The sequence below is a fragment of the Pan troglodytes genome, chromosome 10, assembly GCF_028858775.2.
Source record: "Pan troglodytes isolate AG18354 chromosome 10, NHGRI_mPanTro3-v2.0_pri, whole genome shotgun sequence".
In the NCBI taxonomy this organism is placed as follows: Eukaryota; Metazoa; Chordata; class Mammalia; order Primates; family Hominidae; genus Pan; species Pan troglodytes.
Genome location: NC_072408.2, coordinates 119,946,047 through 119,970,117, shown reverse-complemented (window position 1 = coordinate 119,970,117; position 24,071 = coordinate 119,946,047). Strand labels below are relative to the sequence as shown.

Below are 24,071 nucleotides of genomic sequence, written 5' to 3'. Positions count from 1 at the left end.
AAAAAAAAAAAAAAAAAAAAAAAAATCACAGTGGGATGATTCCTTTGGGGCTATTACTGTTCTGGATCTAACCCTGGATTACCCCTCCTGCCCAGCTGAGGATGTTGCAATACTTCTAAGGCTTGGAGCCTGTTCTGCTAGATCCATTTCCCAGATGGGATTAACTGAGACCCCATCTCTGGTGGCTCAGAGACTCACCAGGCAGCCACCAGCTGGGGAAGGAATTCCAGGGCTCTGAGTTCCTCATCAGCCTGTCTGGGGTGCTGGGTGGGGAGTCAAGAAGGGAGACTGGGAAGCAGACCATTGGGCTGCTGATGGAGCCAGGCAGGGCACTCCTGGTCTCACCAGTCTGGGCGTTGGCTCCCGCACTCAGTCTGCAGGGGCACTCCCATTGGTGCCTGGCCTTTCTAAGAGGTCTTGGGCAGGTCAACAATGAATTCACAGGGAGAAATAAGTGTGCGAACGGATCTGTTCTGGGACAGGCCCTGCCTGTCATATTATCTCATTTAAAATCAGAAAAATGTACAAACCTGGAGCCACTGGAGCAGAGAGAAAGGAAAGAAAATCTCTACCGGAGTGGAAGGGCATCCTGGAAGCCTTTCCAGGAGAGGTGACGCATGGGCCACGCCTCAAAAGACAACAATCAGAATATCAAACACTTTCTGGACGTGTATTAGGTACTTGTCACTGTCCTGAGACTTTTATCTTCATTAACTCTTTTAATTCTTTCAAAATCCTATGACTGAAATGCAATGTCATCCTCACTCAACAGATGAGAAAACCAAACCAAAGCACAGAGAGGTTGAATGGCTTACCCAAGTCCAGACAGCTACCAAATGGCAGAGCCAGGATTCGAACCCCGGAAGGCAAATCAGTTACTGACTGTGAGACCTCCGCCAAGTTATTTAATCCCTCTGAACCTCAGTTTCTTTATCCATAAACTGCGGGTAATGGGGTAACAGTGGAGTAGTGTGTAGTGCACATCTGGAGACAAAAATGAGCTAATCCCAGTAAAGCGCTTAGAACAGTGCCTGGCACCCATGAAGTGTTCAAACAACTGTAGATGACTTTTTATCATCGCTGTAGTGGTTATCTTCAAGCCTTCCCCTCCCCCATCCGGCCGCGGCTTCCTCCCCCGCAGTGCCAGCCCGTGACGTTAGAGCAGAGTCTGGGTTCTGTGTTTAACTGGAAACTAGAACGAGATGGAAGGGGAGGTTCAAGGCCCCTCCCTTGACTCTGAACGGACCCCCAGGGAACATGCGACCCTCTCTCTGGCGGCGCCTCCCACCCACCACTAATACTTGCTCCTGAACCGGGGGGCGCGGAGGTTGGAGAGAGGAGGCAGGTGTCTGCATGGTAGGCAAGGAGGGGTGGGGGCGGAGAGGTGTGAATATGTTGGATGAGGGACAGGCGGGGGCACAGACCATGTCTTTTAAGCCCAATGCCAACTCACCAGGAGCCAGCGGCCACGCCCATCAGGACGGGGGCCCCTCCCCACCTGGCGGTGCACCCTTGTCTCCGCCGCCCGTGCGCTCTGGCGCGCATGACTGGGGTGCCGGTAGAGGGCGCGCGAGGGGGCCCGGGGTCAGGTGGGGGACCCCATTGGAGGCGGGACTGTGGGGAGGTCCCTGGGCCGCCCCTCACGCCCCCTGCCCGCCCAGCCTGCTTGTCTGGAGCTCCAGACGCCTAGGCAAGAGCCCGCTGCGCCCCCTGCGCGCTCCTCCTGCTCGGAGCACGGCTCCTACCTGTAGAGTCCGGACGGGCGCTCCCTCCCCGGGCACCTACACCTTCTCCCCTTTCGGAAATCTCCCGTCCAGCTACCCGGGTCTCGGACAGGCGGCACTGGGACCACGAGGCAGGGAGCCAGGCTTGAAGCAGGTGACATGTAGACGTCCCCTGGTCCAGCCTCGGAACCTGAGCGCCCTTCTGCCTGGAAAGTTTGTGGCTAGGCGCCATGGCCAAGAGCAGCTCCCTGAATGTTCGCGTGGTGGAGGGCCGCGCGCTGCCTGCCAAGGACGTGTGAGTACTCCTCGGGCGCTTCTGGGTGAGGGGCGCGCAAGGCCTGGGGTGGGGCCGACGTCGCCCTTTCCGCGTGCCAGGGCGGGTTGGCAGGAGGGCGAGGGGTTCTTGTCCAAGACTGGTCTTGGGGCAGATCCGCTTTAAAGGGGCGAGAGGCCGCATGCCCATGGCTGTCCCGGTGGGAGGGGGGCGCCTAGAGTTAGCAGATGCCCCGCCTCACCCCCGGGCAGGGGAGGGGGTGTCTTTGTTCCCGGGATGTACTAAAGGGGGTCGTCCAGAGCCGAAGAGGGGATTAGAGGGCCATATTCTGTCAGATCTGGGAGGGGAGAAAGCGGGGGGTCTCTTCCTTAGTCCAGGCAGATGTTGGAGGTGGCTCCTCCAGGCCTGGGTGGGGGCCTAGCAAGGGAACCCTGGGGAGGACCCTTGGAGAGGGCCTGGGATCAGATGAGCCCTAACATCCTGTGTGGATCTGGTGCTTAGGTTTGAAGAGTGTCACCAGGTGGCCCTCCAGGGTCCTTTTGACCCCAAGCCCTGAGCTCCCCAGTCTTGTGGCTCCCAGCCTCGTGTGGGCCTTCCCTGGGTGCTGAGCTGCTTGAAGAGCCAATTCCTTGCTGCGACCCCCTCCCCAGCCAGGTGCAATGGGACTGGGGGGCCCTACGGCTCCCTTCACTACCAGTCCCAAGCTATGCTTCCCCCAGGGCTGAGTCAGCAGCTGCTGAATCAGCAGAATATGGGGGGCGGGTTCCCCCTCCTGCTTGGCATAGTGCCCAGAAGGGGCTCTGAGGGCCTTAGCGCCTGCGACAGGTGTGGGATCCTCTGGAGGACATTTGCTGTGTGACCTTGAACCTGCTTCTCTCTGGGCCTTGGTTTCCCATTTGGGCAATGAGAGCTCTGGACCGGAGTCCCCGTCTGGTTGCCTGGGGTCTCCCATCCAGCTGGGAGGGTGGAGGACCTGTTAGGAGTTCCCCTGTGGCCCAGGTGAGCAGGAGCATGGATTGGGAGCCTTCACCTGTGTCAAGGTTCAGTCTTAGCTCTGCGCTGATTCCCCAAGGTGTGGGCTCCCAGAGAGGACTTTCCTGCCTGATTTTACGACACTCCCAACCCCCAAAACACTGCAGCTGCGTCAAGGGGGCAGCTGTTGAGAGCAATTTTTGCCACCCTTCATCCTTATTGGCTACTCCAAATATACACACCCTGAATGAGAAGCAGAGTGTGTGCTCTGACAGTTCAGTGGCTGGACAAGCCCCCCCACCAGACTCTTTCTAAGATGTCCCCTCAGAGGCCCTGGGAATGAGACGGCCTACACTGTTAGGTCATGGAGGCCAGGCTGGATGCCTGGCAGCTGCTAGGTGGTGAAAAGAGTTCTTTCCAGAAACGGGGTTCTCACTCACTGAGCTCTGGCCCCTCCACCAGCCCTGGGTGAGAGGTCATGAGGGGGCGATGGGTGTCACCCCTGCACCTGGACACTGGCTCACGGTAACCTGCTGCTCTTCTGGAGAAGGGACTTGAGTCATGCCTGATTCCTGCAGCTCTTGGCCAAACTTCCTGCCCCCAATTCCTGGGCCAGTGAGCTATGAAATAGGTCATGCCGTAGAGCAAGGGTGGGAAGGAGTCACTTAGCCCCAGCTGGGGGGGGGGGTCCGGCCACCCTGCCTCAGTTTCCCTAGCTGTCAGCACCCTTCTTCAAAGGGGCTCTTCCTGGAGGCTGCTGGGAGCTCCATGCCATGGGAGCCCTTAGGTGGGGTGTGTTCTTTCCCTCTTCTCCTAAGGGAAAGGGCCCAGACTCTGCCTAAAGCATTGCCAGGTTTGAGGGGGTCCATTCTGGCCCAGGAGGAGGCCTCTTCAGGTAATTGTAGAGTTTTTACTATTAGAAATAGTAGCAGTCAGTCACTGAGGGCTTAGTATGGACAGGCCCTGTGCTTAACACTTCATATAGTTCTATTGGCGTCTCTTATTTTACAAATGGGGAAACTGAGGACCAGAGAGGCAGTCACTTGCCTAAGGTCACCCAGCTGCGATTCGAACTCTGACTACTCCATGCCCAAACCAGACTGGGCAGGCGATGGCTGAGGGGCCTGCTTTCCCAAGACTGAGCTGAGTCAGGGGCCGTGGGAGAGGCCACAAGTCTGGAGAGATCAGGGGTCTGGAAGCAGCCACCCCCTCTTGCCACCGTTGCCCTCCCTGATAGGAGTCTGATAAGGCCCTCATGCGTCAGAGCCCTGCAGCTGACTAGTGCTGAGCTCGGCTCCCAGGAGGGCCTGGAGGTCAGGCTGGGTCTGCAGGAGGGGGTGTGTCTCCCAGCCCTCGGCTAGTGGGATCCCAGCCCATCTGACCCCACATTTGTAGTTGGGGAAACTGAGGGGTGGGAGCCTGCATAAAGGAAGCTTAGGGGTGGAGAACCCAGGGAGGGAAACTGAGACACAGGACATTACCAGCCACAGGTGTCTGAAGGTGAAGCCCAGATGGGGAAACTGAGGCTCCTGGGGTTACCCAGTCCAATGGATTTGGGATGGAGCCAGAAGGGAAAACTGAGGCTTGGGGCACTCCGCAGAAGGGGATTCAGATGTAGGACCCACAGAGGATCACGAAGACACTGTCTGTCTAAAGTGTTCAGGGATAGAAGCCAGGTAGGGAAATGGAGGCATTGGAGTGTCCAGCCAGAGGGGGATAAGGGAAGGAGTCCAGAGAGGGAAACCGAGGCACAGGGAAGGGCTCATCCAGCAAGATAGGTTCAGGTTGGAGGCAACTCTTAGCGCCAATGTCCCTCTTTCCTGGCATCCCAGAGGCATTTGTGGATCTATACAAACTGGAGAGACAGAAGGTGGCAGAGATCAAGGGAGTGGTGCTGGGGCATCAAGGGAGAGGGCCATTTGAATAGGTAGAGGGGGCATTGGTTTCAGAACATGAGTGTGAGCCCACAAACCTGGGTCCCAGTCCTATCTCCACTGTTACTCCCTGCTCCAGAGAGAGCACTCCATAAACCTAGTCATTCAGAAATAGCTCTAGAGGGCCAAATGCATGCCAGATGTGGGGGCCGGGGGTGGGGAAGGTGGGGACACAGACTCTCCCCAGGGAGTTCACAGTTTGGAAGTGGCAGGGAGGTGGGGAGACAGATACTAAACGCATAGAGAAATAAGGAAGGCCGGGTGTGGTGGCTCACGCCTGTAATCCCAGCACTTTGGGAGGCCGAGGCGGGTGGATTACTGGAGGCCAGGAGTTGGAGTCCAGCCTGGCCAGCATGGTGAAACCCTGTCTCTACTAAAAATACAAAAAATTAGCCAGGCGTGGTGGTGTGTGCCTGTAATCCCAGCTACTCAGGAGGCTGAGGCAGGAGAATCGCTTGAACTTGGGAGGCAGAGATTGCAGTGAACGAAGATCGCGCCACTGCACTCCAGCCTGGGTGATACGGTGAGACTCTGTCTCAAAAAAAAAAAAAAAAAAAAAGAAGAAGAAGAAGACGATTTTAGGTGGAGGTAATTTTAGATAGGACAGTGGTGGCCAGGGATAGCCTCTCAAGGAGGTGACTTTGGACTGAGACTTGAATGGCAGGAAGGAGCCAGCCATGGCAGTATCAGGGCTAAAGTGTCTTAGGCAAAGGGAACAGCAGGTGCAAAGGCCCTGAGGCTGGCCGGGGGCCTGATGAAAGACAAAGAAGGCCTGTATGATGGGATGGAGGAGGAAGTGAGGGACCTGTTAGACAGCTTGGGATTTGCTGGTGTCTGTTATTATGAAGGGGGGATGCAGCTGGCCTGAATTGGCAGATGACTCATAGCTACTTAAGGGGGTGCAGCACATCTTAAGAGATTTTGAGGGTTGATTTTGAAGCCTGGGTTCCCTGGTCTTTGCCTGTAGGGAGGGTCTGCCGAGTCTGTCCCCATGGAGGGCTGAGGAATGGGGAGTCCCCTTCCCAGGGAAGCTCCCATTGAAATGAAAAGCTGGGGACACAGCATTAAAGCCCCTGCAGGGGAGAGCTGGGGGCCAGACCATGATCCGGCCCAGCATTTGAGTTCCTCCAGCCCCCTAGGAGGTGTATGTGAGCATCACACCTGATTTATAGAGCAGAGAAACTGAGGCCCAGAGAGGGAAGGGGACTCTCTGGGATGGCACAGCCAGAGGGTGGTGAAGCCAGGCATTCAAGACCCCCAGCCCCCCCACACACACACATGCTCTGGGCCTCTGCGTTGGGCTTTTCGAGGCCAGGACTCAGAACCTGCTGGCCTCAGGCCTCCCTGTTCTATTTCTATGGGTGGAAGCCCAGAGTGCACAGATGTGGTGGCCTGGGCAGCTGTGACATCTCCTGCTGGTCCCCTAAGATTCTACTTCTGAGCTGGACTTGCTGTGTGACCCTGGGCAAGTCCCCTTCTCTGTCTGTGCCTCCGACTCCCCTGCCTGTGTCATGACTGGGACCCTCCACCCATGGCTGCCCTCTCAATCTGCTTCCTCCCTGAACTCCCTCCTTCTGCAGGTCTGGGAGCAGCGACCCCTACTGCCTAGTGAAAGTGGACGACGAGGTGGTGGCCAGGTGAGGGGTGGCGACACCAGGCCTTGGGGGAGAGGAGGAAGGGAGGGGTCTCTTTCTAGACCTGGGGAATCTGGGACCAAGAATTCACATTTAAAGGAGTGCTTACCCTGAGGGGGACTCGCGGGCCTGCAGGTGGGTGATTTGTGTCCAGCTGGGACTGCCAGCTCCTCTCCCCGACCAGCCCTGCCTTCTCCCTCTGGACCTAATGCTGTCCCTGCTGGCTCCCTGGGGCTGACTCAGCGCTGCCAGCCTGTGCCTCCTACAGTGGCCTCCCTGGGGGCGGGCATCTCACGCTTGGCTGGACTGGTTGGTTCCGGGCCTGCCGGGTGCTGCGGGCACTGGGGATGTCTGTGTGCGTGGGCACATGCATTTGTGTCTGTGTGTGCACCCGCCCAGCTGGGCCTGCTTGTGAGTTGCAGGGGGTGGGGGATGTTGCGGGGCTAGTGTGAGTGCCTGTGACCACGTGTGTATGTCCTCGTGGCTGTGCAGGGCACAGGCTCACGTGTGTGTAGGGTGCATGTACATGCACGTGCACATGGCTGCCCTGCACATGCATGTGAACACCAATGCCAGCCGATTTGGTCACAAAGGCGCCGGTGTGGACACATGTGAAGGTGTGAGGATGTTTGGGGTGTCAGTGAGTCTCGCAGGGGGATATCAGGCTGCGCCCTGCTTGGCTCCCACCCCCGCAGGCCGAAGGACAGCTCTCAGCCCCTGGAGGCCTGATGGGGGTGGGTGGGCTGGTGGGTGGCTGAGGCCTTGGTTCCTATGGAGACGGCAGGATTCAGGATGCTCCTATTCTGGTCCAGATGGGCTCAAAGCTGGGGGTGGGGAGCCTGCCTGGGGGAGGGGTCAGCTGTAGCTCCCCCCTCCACTGACTCCCCTCCACTGTCCTCCCAGTGCTCATGCTGGCCCCTTGATACATTCCCTGACACCACCCCAAACCCACAGATTGATTTTCTGTGTGACCCCAGGCTGCTGTCTCTCCCTCTCTGGGCTGTAAGAAGCCTTTCAGCTCAGGAGCTGGGGAATGTTCAGAAGACCTTTGGCTGGGAAAAGGTCAGGTTGGGGGAAGAGGGTATTTGGGAGGAAGCACTGGGGGTCCATCTGAGGTTGGTGCCGCTGGGCTGGAGGAAGAAGGCGGGGTGTGTGTGTGTGTGCGCGCACGCGCGCATATGTGCACTCTTTCTTAGGGCACAGTGTGGTGAAAGGAGGGAGGAAGGGAGCAACAGGTATGAGAACCAAACTTTGCATCCACAAATGTGGATGTGTCTTTACCGGGCAAGTAGAATCTTTGTTCTCTGCTGGGTAAAGGGAAGTACCCCTGCAGGGATGTCAGGGCAGAGATGCTGTGTGTGTGCACCTGTTTCTGGGCTTATCTTGGTCCCCATCCTTCCTGTGCCTTCCTCCTGCTCATTGTGTGCTTCAAAGCCCCGAGTGCTCTGTCCCCTGCTCACCTCCTGTCTCCTGGCCCCTCTCCCTCCCCCATTCCCACCAGGCACCTTCCTATTCCTTCAGCTCACGAAACTCATTCCTGCTACAGGGCCTTGGCCCATGCTGTTCCAGCCTTCTGGAATACTTGTCCTTGTCCTCATTGTCTCTCCCCACTTTGCCTGACTAGCTCCTACAGGAAGCCTTCCCTAATCCCCTCCGACCCTACCCCCACGACCCAACGAGGGGCGATTGAGCTAACCCCAATCCCAGGACTTCTCCCACCATGTCCTAATTGCTGGGAGAGAGCGCCTGCTTGTAGAAGGGGGGTCTGTGGGGTAAGCAGCCCTGACACCTGTTTCTCTGATCCCTGGAGCCCAGCACAGGCTGGGTCCATAGTCCAAGTGAATGTTTATGGAGTAAACGAATGAACAAATGAATGAATGGAATTGTGTGTGTGTGTGTGTGTGTGTTGGTGACTGTGTGTTTGTATGACTGTGTGTGTGTCTCTATGTGTACCTGCCTTGTATCATTGTAAGTGTGTGAGAGTGTGTCTCTGGATCTCTGAGTGTGTCTCTGTGTTCCCAACATATGTCTATTTTCATATGTTTTCATATGTGTCTGTTTTCTATGTGTCTATCTGCATGTGTCTGGTGTCTGGATTTCCAAACACAAAGGTACATGTTTTTAGGACTTTCTGAGGGTGCATATGTGTATCTGCTTATGTGTAAATGTGTCTCTGTCTCTGGCCTCCTTGGTGTATCTGTGAGCAACTCTGTCTCAGTGTGAATCCGTGTGTGTGTATCTGCACATATGTTTCTGTGGGTCGCTATGCGTGTCTGTTGGTCTCTGTGTATCTGGGACCTTAGCTGTGTATTGGGGCCCTGTATGTGGGTGTGTAGGATCATGTGTGTGTTTTGTGTATGTGCCTCTCTGTGTGTGTGTGTGTGTGTGTGTTGAGATCTCTGGTGTATGTCTGATACTCTAGGTATGTGAGTGTTGGGGTCTGTGTGTGTTTCTATGCCTGGATTGATACATGGTCCAGTGTCCCTGGGTGAGTACATATCTAGGATCTTGGAGTGGCTGTCCTTGGGTGTGTGTGTGTGTCTGGGCCTCTAACTGGGTTCATGTGGGGGGTCTCTGAGTGTGTGTGTGTGTCTGGATTCCCGTGTGTGTGTGTGTGTGTGTGTGTGTCTGGGTCTCCAGGTGTCTGCCTCCTGTGTGGCCCGAGGACCCCCAGCCCCCTGCACCTCCTTTTGCAGGACAGCTACTGTCTGGAGGAGCCTGGGCCCCTTCTGGGGGGAGGAGTACACGGTGCACCTGCCTCTGGATTTCCACCAGCTGGCCTTCTACGTGCTGGATGAGGACACTGTCGGGTTTGTGGTTGGGGAAAGTGGAATGTGTGGGTTAGGGACCCAAGCCTGGGCACCTGAGGGGAGAGGGGATGTGGGTCCACAGCCCACGAGGGCGTGCCCTCCCACCCAGACCTTGACACCTGCCCCCACTTCTCTTGGGGCGGGGCAAAGGGGCCCCTGACTCAGACCTTCACGTGCCCGCCTTCCTGCAGGCACGACGACATCATCGGCAAGATCTCGCTGAGCAGGGAGGCGATTACAGCCGACCCCCGAGGTGGGCGAGGGACATGGGCAGAGGGAGGAGGGGGCCATGCCCAGGGTGGGCATTTGCAGGGGCATAGCACATGGCACGGTGAAGCACAGAGCCTTCAGTGGAAACTTATTTCTCTTGTTGCTTTTGTCTTTACTTTTTGTTTGCTTTTAATTGTTGTTGTTAGAGACGAGGTCTTGCTCTGTCACCCAGGCTGGAGTGCAGTGGTGCTATCATAGCTCACTGCAATCTTGAACCTCTGGGCTCCAGCGATCCTCCCATCTCAGCTTCCGGAGTAGCTGGGATTACAGGTGCACACCACCACACCCAGCTAATTTTTTCAGAAATATCTTATAGACACGGAGTCTTGCTATGTTGCCCAAGCTGGTCTCGAACTCCTGGGCTCAAGCAATCCTCCCACCTTGGCCTCCTAAAGTGTTGGGAGTCCAAGTGTGAGCCACTATGCCCAGCCTTGTCTTTAGTTTTTGAGCAGTTAATTTGTTTGCCTAGTTCAATATTCAGATTTTATGATAAGCACCCCAGCTACTCTGTTCCCTTCCTGGCATTGTCAGCTTCTTGTATGTCCTTCTAGAAATATTTCAAACATATATAAGCAAGTAACAGTAGTAATAGCAGGCTGGGCATGGTGCCTCACACCTGTAATCCCAGCACCTTGGGAGGCAGAGGCAGAGGCAGGAGGATTGCTTGAGCCCAGGAGTCCGTGAGCAGCCTGGACAACACAGGGAGACCCCATTGCTACTAAAAATAATTTAAAAATAGTAACAGCAGCAAACATTTATATACTGTATATATAAATATAAACATATAACATATTTATATATAATAAATATAAACATATAACATATTTATATATAATAAATATATATAAATATTATTCTGAACACTAATTCTTTATATTTATGGACTCAGTGATGTAGGTTCATCATAACCCTGAGAGGCAGGTGTTCTAATTACTAATGCCCACTTTATAGGTGAATAAACTGAGGCACAGAAGGTTAAATGACTTGCTCAAGATCACATTATTAAGTGAGGCAGCCAGGATTTGAACCAAAGTTGTCTAGTTCCAGAGTCTATGCCTTTTGTGTGTGTGTGTGTGAGAGACAGTGTCTCATTCTGTCACCCAGGCTGTCGTGAAGTGGTGCAGTCTTGGCTCACTGCAGTCTCAACCTCCCTGGCTCAAGTGATTCTCCCACCTCAACCTCCCAAGTAGCTGGGACTACAGGCGTGCACCACCACACCTGGCTAATTTTTGTATTTCTTGTAGAGGAAGGGTTTCACCATGTGAAATCATGCTGGTCTTGAACTCCTGGCCTCAAGTGATCCACCTGCCTTGGCCTCCCAAAGTGCTGGGATAACGGGTGTGAGCCAGTGCACCAAGCCGAGTCTGCGCTCTTAATACTGTGTTTTTCTGTGCTTATACAAATTGCAGCCTTTTACATTCTGCTCTGTATCTCGCCTTTAAAAAATTTTTAATTAATTAATTTATTTATTTTTGAGACGGAGTCTTACTCTGTCGCCCAGGCTGGAGTGCAATGGCACAATCTCAACTCACTGCAACCTTTGCCTCCCGGGCTCAAGCAATTCTCCTGCCTTGGACTCCTGAGTAACTGGGATTACAGGGGTCTGCCACCACACCCGGCTAAGTTTTGTATTTTTAGTAGAGACGGGGTTTCACCATGTTGGCCGGGCTGGTCTCGAACTCTTGACTTTGAGTGATCCATCTGTCTCAGCCTCCCAAAGTGCTGGGATTACAGGCATGAGCCACTGCACCCGGCCTGTACCTTGCCTTTTTACTTCACTAAGTATCTCTGAGATCTTCCTATAACAGTGCTCTCAGAGTTTCCGCATTCTTCGTTTGGGATGGCATCGTGGTGCTCCATTGTGTGGCTTTACCATTGTTTATTTGGCTAGTTCCCTACTGATGGCATCTAGGGAGGTCATAGTCTTTCCCTGGTTCAAGCAATGCTACAATAACTAGCCTGTACAAATAAAATTTCCCACATATGTAAGTTATATCCATCGGTCAGATAAATTACTAGAGGTGAATTAAAGAGTGCACACATTTGCATACTTGATAGTTGTTGCTAAATTACCCTCCATGGAAGAGGTAGCAGTTCACTCACCCCACACTCTCTCGGTTATCAAACTTTTTGTGATCAATTAGTTGTAAACACCACCACACTCAGACCAGCCAGTTATCAAACTTTTTGATCGTGTATCTGATAGGTGAAATATTACATCAGCATAGGTTTATTTTGCACTTCTCCATGAGCCTTTTTTATATACAGTTTTGAAGAATCACTTTATTTTCTCTTCCATTTATTGTCTACTCATATTATACATGAATTTCCCCCCTACCAGGTTGTTTGCCTTTTCTTATTGATTTGTAGGAGCTCTTTACATATTGGGGCAGTTAATTCTTTGTCAAATTAGCTGCAATATTTTTTCTCCGTTTGTCTCTTATGTTTTGACTTTGCCTATAATTTTTTCATGTATAAAATTTCTTTTTCTATATTTAATCCCATATTTTTCTTTTGGTTCTGAATTTTCTGTTAGACCTAAAAAGAACTTCTCAACTCTAAGTTTAAGAGAAACATTTTAAAACATAATTCCTTCTAACATTAATGTATTACACACACACACACACACACATATGTATATGTATTTTTTTTTTTTTTTGTAGAGACAAGTTCTCACTATGTTGGCCAGGCTGATCTTGAACTCCTGGCCTCAAGCAATCCTCCTGCCTTGGCCCCGCAAGGTGCCGGGATTACAGGTGGGAGCCACCATGCCTGGCCATTTATTGCATTAAACAAAAAACACATTTAAGTCTTTGATCTATTTGGAATTTGCCTAGATATAAGGTATGTAGTAAGGATTAAACTTTATTACTTTTTGTCTACATGACTGTTAATTGTCTCAATACCATTTATTGAATAATGCATTATTTCCCTCAGTGGGAATTAGTTGAAAACCAACTGTGTGCGGATCATCATTATAATCCTATTTCATGAGGGCCTACTATATGCCAGGCATGGTGCTAAGCACTTTACTTCTCAACACACCAGTGAAGTGTCCACCAGAATGATCTCCAATATACAGAGGCATAGAGAGGGGAGGTGACTTCCCCCTTCTAGAAGGTTCAGAAATCGGAGTCCAACCCAAGTTGTGTCGGCCTCCAAAATCTGTGCTCTTAATCTGCCCACTGAGCTGTACCCAGTGCACCTCAAACATCCTCCCAGGGGAGTGAAATTAAATGAGTGAAGTATGAGGCCTGGCTTGCAGGAACTTGTGGACTTAGATAGGAAAACAGAACACATTCCCACACAACAGGCAGCAAGAAAAGAAGGAACGTGTCCATGTGTCTGCATGCATGTGGCAGAAATGTGGAGGCTGCAGTGGAGATAGAGAGATGTGAGATGAGACTTCTACTTTCAGCAGCTGGAGGGACTCAATCCTCAAAAGCACTCTCCTGCTACACAACAGTGAGATCCTGGATTAAATAGGGTTCCTAATACATTGTTGGACTTGTGGTAACTTTTTTTTTTTTTTTTTTTTTGAGACAGAGTCTCGCTGTATCACCCAGGCTGGAGTGTAGTGGCATGATCTCAGATCACTGCAACCTCCGCCTTCCAGTTTCAAGCGATTCTCATGCCTCAGCCTCTGGAGTAGCTGGGATTGCAGACGTGCACCACCATGCCTAACTTTTTTTGTATTTTCATAGAGACAGGGTTTTGCCATGTTGGCCAGGCTGGTCTCAAACTCCTGACCTCAGGTGATCAGCTCACCTCGGCTTCCCAAACTTTTGGGATTACAGGTGTGAACCACCAAGCCAGGCCAAACTTCTTTATAGAACGGGAAATCCCTCAGTATTTTTTCCATCTCAAGTCATGAGACTGGGTGGAATGGCTCACGTGTGTAATCCCAGCGCTTTGGGAGGCCGAGGCTGGCGGATCAGTTGAGGTCAGGAGTTCGAGACCAGCCTGGCCAACATGGTGAAAACCCTCTCTACTGAAAATACAAAAATTAGATGGGCATGGTGGCAGGTGCCTGTAATCCTTGCTATTCAAGAGGCTGAGACATGAGAATTGCTTGAACCTGGGAGTCGGAGTTTGCAGTGAGCCAAGATTGCACCATTGCACTCCAGCCTGGGTGACAGAGTGAGACTCCATCTCAAGCAAAAACAAAAACCATTAGCTAAAACCTAACAGTGAATGGTAAACAAAAAGCAAGGAGACCATGAAGGATTTCCCTGAAAGTAGACGTCAGTATCAATTCTACACTCAACAAAGAGACTAAAACTTGGACTAGGGGCAGGGTGGATGTTACTCAACATGAGAATTCTCCATTAGGCTGAGACCCTCAAGGGGTCCCAGAATAACCAACTCCTGCTCCTCTCTAGGGATAAGCATGTTCACTTAGGTTTCCCAGAGTAAGATCAAACAAACACGACTTCACAATCAAAGATCAGCAAACACACAAGGAAATGAGACACCATGGGCAATAGTCAGCAGAAACAATAATCATCTGATTTAGACCCACAAAGACTTTAGATTCTGTAATTATAATATACAGGATTTTTAAAAAGAATCAGATTAAAAGAAATAAAAGATGTAATCACAAGAAAGGTCTGCAATAACAGCAATAAATTACAAGTAATTATGCAGACAGATTTTTAAAAAGCACCAAATAAAACTTTTAGAGGTAAGTATAATTGTCGAAATAAAAAATGGAGTGGTTGAGTGAAACATCAGATTATTCATAGTTAAAGGGAGATTTAGTGAACTGGAAGAAAGGTCTAGAGAAATTATTCAGAATTAGTTTCAGAGGAAAAGGAGAAAAAATAAAATAGAAATTCAGAGACATGGAAAATAACTGTGGAGGTTTAACATTTATTTAATTGGAGTTCCAGAAGGATAGAATTTTAAAAATTAGAGACAGGCAAAAATTATAACAAAAATTGGGAAGAGGAAATAATTTTAAAAAATCAATCATCTAGAATTTTGCAGAACTAAAGGAAGGATATGATTCCATAAATAGAAGCAGCACAATCTCTACTCAGCAGGATTTTAAAAAATCTGTATCTAGACACGTTGTGATGAAACTGCAGTGCATCAGAGACATAGTCCTTAGAATTATAATAGATAGAAAAGGCTGGGCATAGTGGCTCCTGCCTGTAATCCCAGAACGTTGGGAGGACAAGGCAGGCAGATGGCTTGAGTTCAGGAGTTCGAGACCAGCCTGGGCAACATGGCAAAACCTCGTCTCTACAAAAAACACAAAAAATTAGCTAGCTGTGGTGGTATACATCTGTAGTCCAAGTTACTGGGGAGGCTGAGGCAGGAGGATCGCTTAAGCCTGGGAGGCTGAGGCTGCAGTGAGCTGAGATTGTGCCACGGCACTCCAGCCTGGTGATGGAAAGCTAGAATTCAGTGGAACAATATCTTCAAAGTGTTGAGAGAAATACAGAGGGGAGAAATGTCCAAGATTTTTTTGAGGGGAGAGTATGTTGGGATTACATGATGAAGTTCTTTCTATACCAGGGTGAAGTGTGTGATGGCACATGGCTACGAGCATTGGCCCTAGAACTAACTATACTGCCTGCATTCAAATTCCAGCTCTGCCATTTGCTAACTGTGAGACCATGGACAAAACTCTTTCTCCTTGTGCCTCATTTTCCTCATCTGAAAATGGGGATAATTACAGCACCTATATCAGAAGCCAGGGTCTTAACACATTTTTTATTTTAATTGAGGTAGGACATAGTGGCTCATGCCTGTAATCCCAGCATTTTGGGAGGCCAAGGTGGATGGATTGCTTGATCTCAGGAGTTTGAGACCAGCCTGGGCAACATAATGAAACCCCATCTTTACAGAACAACACAAAAATTATCCAGGCATGGTGGTGCACGCCTAAAGTCCCAGTTGGTCGGGAGGGTGAGGCAGGAGAATCTCTTGAGCCCAGGAGGCAGAGGTTGCAGTGAGCCAAAATCGTGCCACTGCACTCCAGCCTGGGCAAGAGAACCAGACCCTGTCTCAAAAAAAAAAAAAAATAATAATGAAAATAATGTTAATTGAATTTTTAAGTTAACACAATGCCCAGTACATGGTAGGCACTTCATAAATGTTAGTGCCTGTGCCCTCCAGGGATTGACAGCTGGATTAACTTGAGCCGAGTGGACCCAGATGCAGAAGTGCAGGGTGAGATCTGCCTGTCAGTGCAGATGCTGGAGGATGGGCAGGGCCGCTGCCTTCGCTGCCATGTGCTTCAGGCCAGGTATGCTTAAGGTGGAGGTGGTGTGGAGGGTGGTCTGAGAATGAGCAGGAGTCCCCTGGGTCTCCCCTGCTGCCTGGCGTTTGGGACCTCCTCAGTCCTGGGGCACTTCTGGGCTGGCAGTCAGGTTCCCTGGGTGGACAAACAGTCCAAGCTCACTGGGTTGTAAGTTCCTGGGGGCAAAATCCTGTTGAGTCCCCAGGGACTAGCAGCAACAGACCAGACACTCAGGATGACAGGTGACAGGTGAGTGTGGAGGTGTAGTCATTAAATTGTAACTGACAAATACCCAATTCATACTGGCTTAAGCAAAAGAGCTGCTTTATTGGCTTATATGACTGACATGTAGCTTCAGGCATGGCTGGGTCCAGGTGTTCAAATGATGCCATTAGGAATCTGTCTTTTAGCTCTGCTGGTCTCTGTGTTAGCTTCATTCTTAGGCAGCCTCTCCCCAGGTGAGAGATGGCCCTAGCAACTCCAGGCTGGCACCCTGCCAGCTTAGCCACTCCAACAGAAAAAAACACTTCTATTTCCTACCATTTCCAACCAATGTCCTGGGATTAATTTTTACTGGCTCAAGCTGGGGCACATGTCTATCTCTGAACCAATTACACTGAATAATGGATCAGGCCTGAGTCACAAGCCCATTACTGGAGCGGAGGGAGGGATTGGCCCCCACTAAGTCATGTGAGAGGGGGGTGGTGAGAAGGAGATAGGTTCTGTCCCAAAGAAAAATCAGGTGGAAGATGGATGCAAGACCAGGAAAACCCACAGGTGGCCCTCTAGGGGCACCAGCTCATGGGACACCCATCTTCCCTCTTGCCTACTTGTCATGGCCATCCCTTTTTCCCTTCCTCAGCTCTCTGTCATTTTGCTCCCTCAAATACCTCCACCCTTCCCCCACTCCTCTCTCATCCTGTTTTTCTGCCTTTTTTTTCACCTCCCCAGCTCTCATTTTTAGGAAAATCCCTGCCCAGATTGGGGAGGACCTCCAATTTCTAGCTTGCTGTGTGACCATAAAGCCCTTCCTTGCCCTCTCTGAGCCTCTCCCACCACCTCCAGATTTTTGCTTCCAGCCTTGGCCTCAGCTGGGGCTTCCTAGAGTCTGGTTGAGGGAGAAGCAGGGAGGCAGGTGACAGGCTGAGGGACTCAGCAGGGGGCAGAGGCTCCTGGTCTTCCTTGAGCCCACGGCCCCTTCCTCAGCCACAAGGCTGTGCAGGTTCCTTGCAGGCATGAGAGGGACTGATTGCTGTCGCTTAGCAACTGGGCCAGCTCCTAGGAAACCGAAGAAGGCTTTGGATGCTAAGCAGGGGTGGGAAGGGAGCAGGAGGAAGAAGGAAGCAGCCCCTGGTGTGGGGGTGGGGTGGTGGTGTGTTCCTGGGTTTGGGGAACGTCAAGAAGGAGGGATGGGGAAGCTGCCTGGAGTAAGACTTTTGGGTTGTCATGGCAACCAACGGCAAGGAGTCCCTGCCTCATGCTTTCTCTTGGGTCCTAGACAAGGTGTGGGCATGGGTGTTTGTTGAATGAATAAATGAACCAAGCACCCATCACCTGCCAGGTGCTATGCTTGGCCCTTTACACACATCATCCAATCTAACCCTCGGCTCTATGAGGTTGGTCTGTTATTACTCCCATTTTCCAGGTGAGGAAATGAAGACTTAGAGAGGGGAAATGACTTTCCCTAGTGTCCGCTAGCCAATGAGTGCAAAGCCAGGCTTTGAACCTTTGCATCAAGTTTCCCATCTGGGGCCTCCAGAGAATTTGAGGCTCTCTTTTCCCCCTCCCTGCTGCACTTCTACTTGCTGGGCTTTGTGATGTAGGATATGACCTTTTGGTGCCTCAGTTTCCTCATCTGAAAAATAGGGATATACAAGTGCCTCCCCATAGGGTGGTGACAGGAAGATACTGGGTTTGGACGGTCATGGTCAGGGGTGTCCCTAGCTGGACCCCTACATGGAACAGTTTGTTGCCTTGGAAACCAGCGACATTGGAATGATCTACTCTTAACAGCCTTTCCAAGGCCCAACTTGGGTGCCGTGTTTCCTCACTCCTTTCCCCATCTGTTCCCAGGGACCTGGCTCCCAGAGACATCTCTGGCACATCTGACCCATTTGCACGTGTGTTTTGGGGCAGCCAGAGCTTGGAGACCTCAGTGAGTGGTGGGGGATGAAACCAGGAAGGAGTGGGGCATTTGGTGGTGGGGCAGGAGTCCCCATCAGCTCTCCCACTCACAGACCACTTCCTTCGCCCTCAGACCATCAAGAAGACTCGCTTCCCGCACTGGGATGAAGTGCTGGAGCTGCGGGAGATGCCAGGTGCCCCGTCCCCACTGCGGGTGGAGCTCTGGGACTGGGACATGGTGGGCAAGAATGACTTCTTGGGCATGGTGAGCCTCATTCCCTACAATAGCCTCCATGGCTCCCCAGTGCCTCCAAGGGGGAAGAAAGATGAGACGGGCTGAGCCTCCTGGCTCTCAGAAGGGTGGATGTACAGCTGCCTCATCAGGTTCCCCTGGTTAGGCCTGAGTGTTGCGGTTTCATTGCTCTGTTGTACAGGTGAGGAAACTGAGGCTGTCAAAGGTACAGGAACCTATCCAAGATCACAGGACGGGCCCAGATTCTCATTCTGGGATGAGAGCATGACAGATGACTATGTGCTGGCCCTGTGCTGAGTGTCCCTCCCACAGAGCCTCATTACTTAACCTTCATGGCTACCCTATGAGGCTGGGACTGTTGCTATCCGCATTTTACAGATGGGGACATTGAGGCTCAGAGAGGCTAAGTGGCTTTTTCAAGGTCATATGGCTAAGAAAGGGCAGAGCCAGGATCTGAGTTCAGATCTCTTTGACTCCAGACTTACGCCCTTAACTCCTACTCCTGGAAGTCCTGGGCTCAGGTTCTTTCTCTTGGTTTCCCTGTCTTTGGAGACAGCCTGGCATTTCCTCAAATAGTTAAAGATAGAGTTACTCTATGACCTAGCAATTCCACTCTTAGGTACATACCCCAAAGAAATGAAAACTTATGTTCACACAAAAACTCTGACATTACTGTTCATAGCAGCATTAGTCATAACAGCCCAAAATGGAAAAAAACTCAAGTGTCCATTATAGATAAACAAAATGTGGTCTATCGATACAATGGAATATTATTCAGCCATAAAAAGGAATGAAGTACAGTAAGTCCTCATTTAATGTCATCCATAGGTTCTTGGAAACTGCAGCCTTAAGCAAAATGACATACTGTATGCTGTAGGAACTTAACTCTTGTTTATTTTTTTATTTTTATTTTTTAGAAGGAATCTCCCTCTATTGCCCAGGCTGGAGTGCAGTGGCATGAACTCAGCTCACTGCAACCTCCACCTCCTGGGTTCAAGGAATTATTTTGCCTCAGTCTCCCAAGTAGCTGGGGTTACAGGTGCACACCACTACATCTGAGTAATTTTTGTATTTTTAATAGAGACAGGGTTTCATCAGGTTGGTCAGGCTGGTCTTGAACTCCTGACCTCAAGTGATCTGCCCGCCTCATCCTCCCAAAGTGCTGGGATTACAGGCATGAGCTACCCACCCGGCCTTCATTCTTGTTTATAGTAATTAGCTCATGGTACATTTGATTTCCTTATACGTTATGAGTCAGGACTTACCGTACTGGCACGTGGATGAACCATTACACTAAGTGGAAAAAGCCAGCCCCTGCAAAACACATATGATTCCATTTATACGAAATGTCTAGAATAGTCAAATCTACCGACACAGAAAATAGATTCGTGGTTGCCAGGGGCTGGGGGGCACGAAGTGACTGGTAATGAGTGCAGGCTCTTTAGGGCTCATAGACAATGTTCTGGAATCAGCGGCACAACTAATTGCGGTAACTCTGTGAATATACTAAAAATCATTGAATTGTACACTTTTAAAAGGTGAATTGTTTAGGATGTGAATTACGTCTCTATAAAGTTATTTAAAAAGAGAGAGAGGGTGGGGCTTGGGTCCCTCCAGGGCTGTCCTTATGCCTTTTGATAGATGAAATTTATGTCCCTAAACAGAGCTGAAAATACACTCAGTCCAGACATGCTATCTCTAGCAGCTGTGTGACCTTGGGCAAATCACTCCACATCGCTAAGCCTCAGTTTCCTCAATTGTAAATTAAGTGTCCCTGGTAGGCCCTCAGAAGCCCTCAGTGTCCTGGCAGGAGCTAATAATTTGGGACTTGTAGGAGAGAAGGAGGGGTCCCCTGGCAGGCCATTCTGCCCCTCTGTGGGTGGGCAGTCTGTTCTTCCAGGGCTAGGTGAGACCTGAGCCAGGCAGGGCAGGGCAGGCCAGGGCCCGGCTGAGGGTCTGTGTGTCTCTCTCAAAAGGTGGAGTTCTCTCCAAAGACCCTCCAGCAGAAGCCACCTAACGGCTGGTTCCGCCTCCTGCCCTTTCCCAGAGCCGAGGAGGATTCTGGGTAAATGTCGGTGCAGAGGGAGGGGGCCAGGCTGGAGCCATGCCGGGCAGCATCCACAGCTTGTGGGCAGAGCCCATGCCAGCCCACACATTATCACTATGCCACTTCATGCATTCATCCATTTAACAACTGTCTATGGAATGTCTCTCAAGGTGTTTACGTAAGTCCACATAATTTCACTTTACACCCGTTCACCTGTTCATGTGCAAACATGTTGGTTCACACTTGATGTATATTTAGAACTTTGGGTCCTTCCACACCTGTCCATACTGTTCATTCTTAAACACACTTGTTTATACCATCTCCACTTGCCTGTCCTGTTTATACCCATCAATATCATTTCACACCTGTTTATACTGGCCGCACCTATACACACCTGTCCATGCTTGTTCACACTGTCAACAATCATCTACACTTGTCCACACATCCTGTACATATTTGTGTACACCGGCCACATCTATCCACTCTGGCCACACCTGCCTGTTTATGTTGTTTGTATGCATTCCTATTTATGCCTGTTCACAGCTGCCTACCCCTGTTCATACCTGTCCACACTTGTCTATACCTGCCTACGCCTGTCTCGTTTTGCAAACACCCGCCCTCCTCCCATGTGTTCCCATTGGCCTCTCTTGGCTCTCCACACCTGCCCATGCGCACTTGTGCTCTTCCATAAGGGCATCTTTCATTTTCTTTTCTTTCTTTCTTTTTTTTTTTTTAGACAGAGTATCACTCTGTCACGCAGGCTGGAGTGCAGCAGCACAATCTTAACCTCTGCCTGCCAGGTTCAAGCAATTCTCCTGCCTCAGCCTCCTGAGTAGCTGGGACTACAGGCGTGTGTCATCACGCCTGGCTAATTTTTATATTTTTAGTAGAGATGGGGCTTCACCATGTTGGTCAGGCTGGTCACAAACTGCTGACCTCAAGTGATCTGCCCACCTTGGCCTCCCAAAATGCTGGGATTACAGGCGTGAGCCATCGTGTTCGGCCAGATCTTTCATTTTCTTATGATCTGATCCTGGACAGGGGGACCCTGGGTGCCCTGCGAGTGAAGGTACGCCTGATTGAGGACCGCGTCCTGCCCTCCCAGTGCTACCAGCCTCTCATGGAGCTGCTCATGGAGTCTGTGCAGGGGCCAGCAGAGGTGGGTGCGTCAGGCAAGCAATGCTATCAGGGGGGTGCCGGGGGTCTGGATCCTGGCCTCCCCCTGCCTCACGGAGCCCTATCTAGGCCCATCTGCTTTGGGGTCCCAGGGGCCGAGGTCATCTTTGTCTCCCGCCCCCACCCAGGAGGACACTGCTAGCCCCTTGGCTTTGCTGGAAGAGCTGACCTTGGGGGACTGCCGCCAGGACCTTGCCACCAAGCTGGTGAAACTCTTTCTTGGCCGGGGACTGGCTGGGCGCTTTCTGGACTATCTCACCCGGCGTGAGGTGGCTCGGACCAGTGAGTTGCCCGCACAACCCCCGACATCACCGCCCTCAATGGTGGGCTTGCAGGAGGGTCCTGGGGGAGGAATGGGGAGGCCTCAGGCGGAGGGAAAAAGGGCTCCTTTTTCTGTGGGTCCCTGTGCTGTGCACCTCCAGACAGTTGGGAGCCCAATTGCAGGTTCAGGCCCTGGTTTTGCTACTTGTGAGCTGTGTGACCTCAGGCAATTCACTTAACCACTCCGGGCCTCTGTACTGTGAATGGGGTTGATGTTTTGGGTCTTCCTGATTCTTGGGGCTGGAAGAATCATGACTCTCACCTTGGGTGAGTGGGGTGAGCTGGGTTCAGCTCCCTAAATCCCAGCAAACACTTCCTCCTGTCCTCCCAGTGGACCCCAACACCCTCTTCCGTTCTAACTCCCTGGCATCCAAGTCGATGGAACAGTTTATGAAGGTGAGTAGGTGAAGGCCTGGGGGACCGGGTGCAGCTTCCTCGGGTACCTCCTTCCCAGTGCCTACCTGGCTCCCTCACTTAGCTGGCTTCAGACAGCACTGAGCAGCCGAACTGCAGTGCTGGCGGCTGGTGCCCGGCCTTGCCCTGAGTTGCACCTGGATGTGTCCCCTACCCCAGCCCTGGCCTCTCTCTGAACCTCTTCCTGCATGGTCCCCCCGCGCCCAGCTCATGGGCATGCCCCGGCCTCGCCCTCAGCCCCACCCCGTGTGGTGCCCCCTGCCCCCAGCTCGTGGGCATGCCCTACCTGCACGAGGTCCTGAAGCCTGTGATTAGCCGCGTCTTTGAGGAGAAGAAGTACATGGAGCTGGATCCCTGCAAGATGGACCTGGGCCGCACCCGGTGAGCAAAGCCTGAGGACCCTGACCTTCCGACGGGCCCCTTTGGCTACCTGGAGCCTTGTCTGGGGGCTGGGTTCATGCTGACTGCCACCCACCCTGGGGCTACAGCTGCTCAGGAGCTCGGTGGCTGAGCTGAAAGCCTTACACACAAGTCCTTAAACCATCAGGCTGTGTAGTATAGGGGTTATGGTCAGGACTCTGATGCTAAGCTCCCTGGGTTCAAATCTTAGCTTTGCCACTACCGGTGGACAAAGTTGCCAAAACTTCTGTTCCTCAGTGGTTAAGTTGCTTCTTTTCTTTTCTTTCTTTTCTTTTTTTTTTTTTTTGAGACAGGGTTTTACTCTGTCACCCAGGCTGGGGTGCAGTGGTGTGACCACAGCTCACTGCAGCGTCAACTTCCCGGGCTCAGGTAATTTTTCCACCTCAGCCTCCTGAGTAGCTGGGACTATAGGCACACACCACCATGCCCAGCTAAGTTTTTACATTTTTAGCAGAGACAGGGTTTTGCCACATTGCCCAGGCTGGTCTCAAACTCCTGGGCTCAAGCAATCCTCCTGCCTTGGTCTCCCGAAGTGCTGGGATTACAGGCGTGAACAACCGTGCCTGGCATAATCAGATTTTTTAAAATTAAAAAACCTAAAATATTGATCCAATATTCTTCTACTTAATGCACACACTACTTCTAAAATGTCCCTTATCCAGCTGGTGAGAATATTATCACCTGAAACGTGGGGCTCATGACCTCTGCTCCGTTAACTGAGTCATGCATGTGCTCCACAAGCATTAGTGATCTTTATTACTGTGCTGCTGGGGCTCCCCGACATTAGTGATATTTACTGCTGTGCTGCTGGGGGTCCCCAACATTAGCGATTTTTATTACTGTGGTGTTGGCGGTCTCTGAGTGGGCCTGCCTGCAAGGGAGATCGTGGAGAGCTCAATGAGATTGGGAGGAAGCAGAGCAGTGGCTGGGGGTCATTCCACCCCTCCGTGGGCTCCTCCTTTCTCTCCAGAACCTTCTCCTGTCTAACCCACAAGCCTGGAGCTGTGGAAAATTGTTGCTGGGGTATCCACTGGGGACCGTGGCAGAGACAGGAGAGGATCTTTCCTTGTGCTGTCCACACCTTCCTACTACCTTAGAGGCAGGCATCATGACCCCCTCTTACTGATGATGCAACTGAGCTTCAGAGAGGGAAAGTCACTTGCCTAAGGTCACACAGCCAGGAAACTACAGAGCAAGGATTTGATCCCAGGCCCTGAGCAGAAGGGCACAGTCCATCTGTGAGACTCCAAGTTGAGGGCTTTTCCTAGCACACTTGATAACGATGGAGGAAACTCAGTGGGCACCCATGGGGACAGGGGCATCTAGGGACCTGGACAGGGCAGGGTTGCAGGCAGGCTGTGGAATTGGCAGTCCTGGGTTCTATTCTCAGCTGTGCCATCTCCCCAGTAACCTCTCTGAGCCTCAGTTTTCTTATCTGTTAAATGGGA

At 51.5% G+C, this 24,071-nt stretch overlaps 1 protein-coding gene across 11 annotated transcripts in view; it reads left to right on the top strand.

The window, feature by feature from the left end:
• The first annotated feature begins 1,177 nt into the window (after positions 1-1,177).
• RASAL1 (RAS protein activator like 1) overlaps positions 1,178-24,071 on the top strand; it is a 36,739-nt gene continuing 13,845 nt past the window's right edge. For 6 of the 11 annotated variants that reach the window (XR_010148154.1, XM_016924296.4, XM_016924297.4 and 3 more), the window contains exons 1-12: positions 1,645-2,019; positions 6,485-6,541; positions 9,235-9,348; positions 9,540-9,601; positions 15,745-15,874; positions 17,942-18,023; positions 18,126-18,257; positions 20,222-20,310; positions 21,334-21,451; positions 21,597-21,750; positions 22,121-22,185; positions 22,472-22,584. Coding sequence is in view for 10 of the 11 variants with exons in the window: in XM_016924296.4 (XP_016779785.2) it covers positions 1,955-2,019; positions 6,485-6,541; positions 9,235-9,348; positions 9,540-9,601; positions 15,745-15,874; positions 17,942-18,023; positions 18,126-18,257; positions 20,222-20,310; positions 21,334-21,451; positions 21,597-21,750; positions 22,121-22,185; positions 22,472-22,584 (1,181 nt within the window). In the remaining variant the exon portion in view is untranslated. Of the gene's footprint in view, positions 1,357-1,567; positions 2,020-6,484; positions 6,542-8,387; positions 9,349-9,539; positions 9,602-15,744; positions 15,875-17,941; positions 18,024-18,125; positions 18,258-20,221; positions 20,471-21,333; positions 21,452-21,596; positions 21,751-22,120; positions 22,186-22,471; positions 22,585-24,071 lie in introns of those variants that run through there. The other 5 variants (XM_016924298.4, XM_054663627.2, XM_063786064.1 and 2 more) reach the window with 3 other exon arrangements.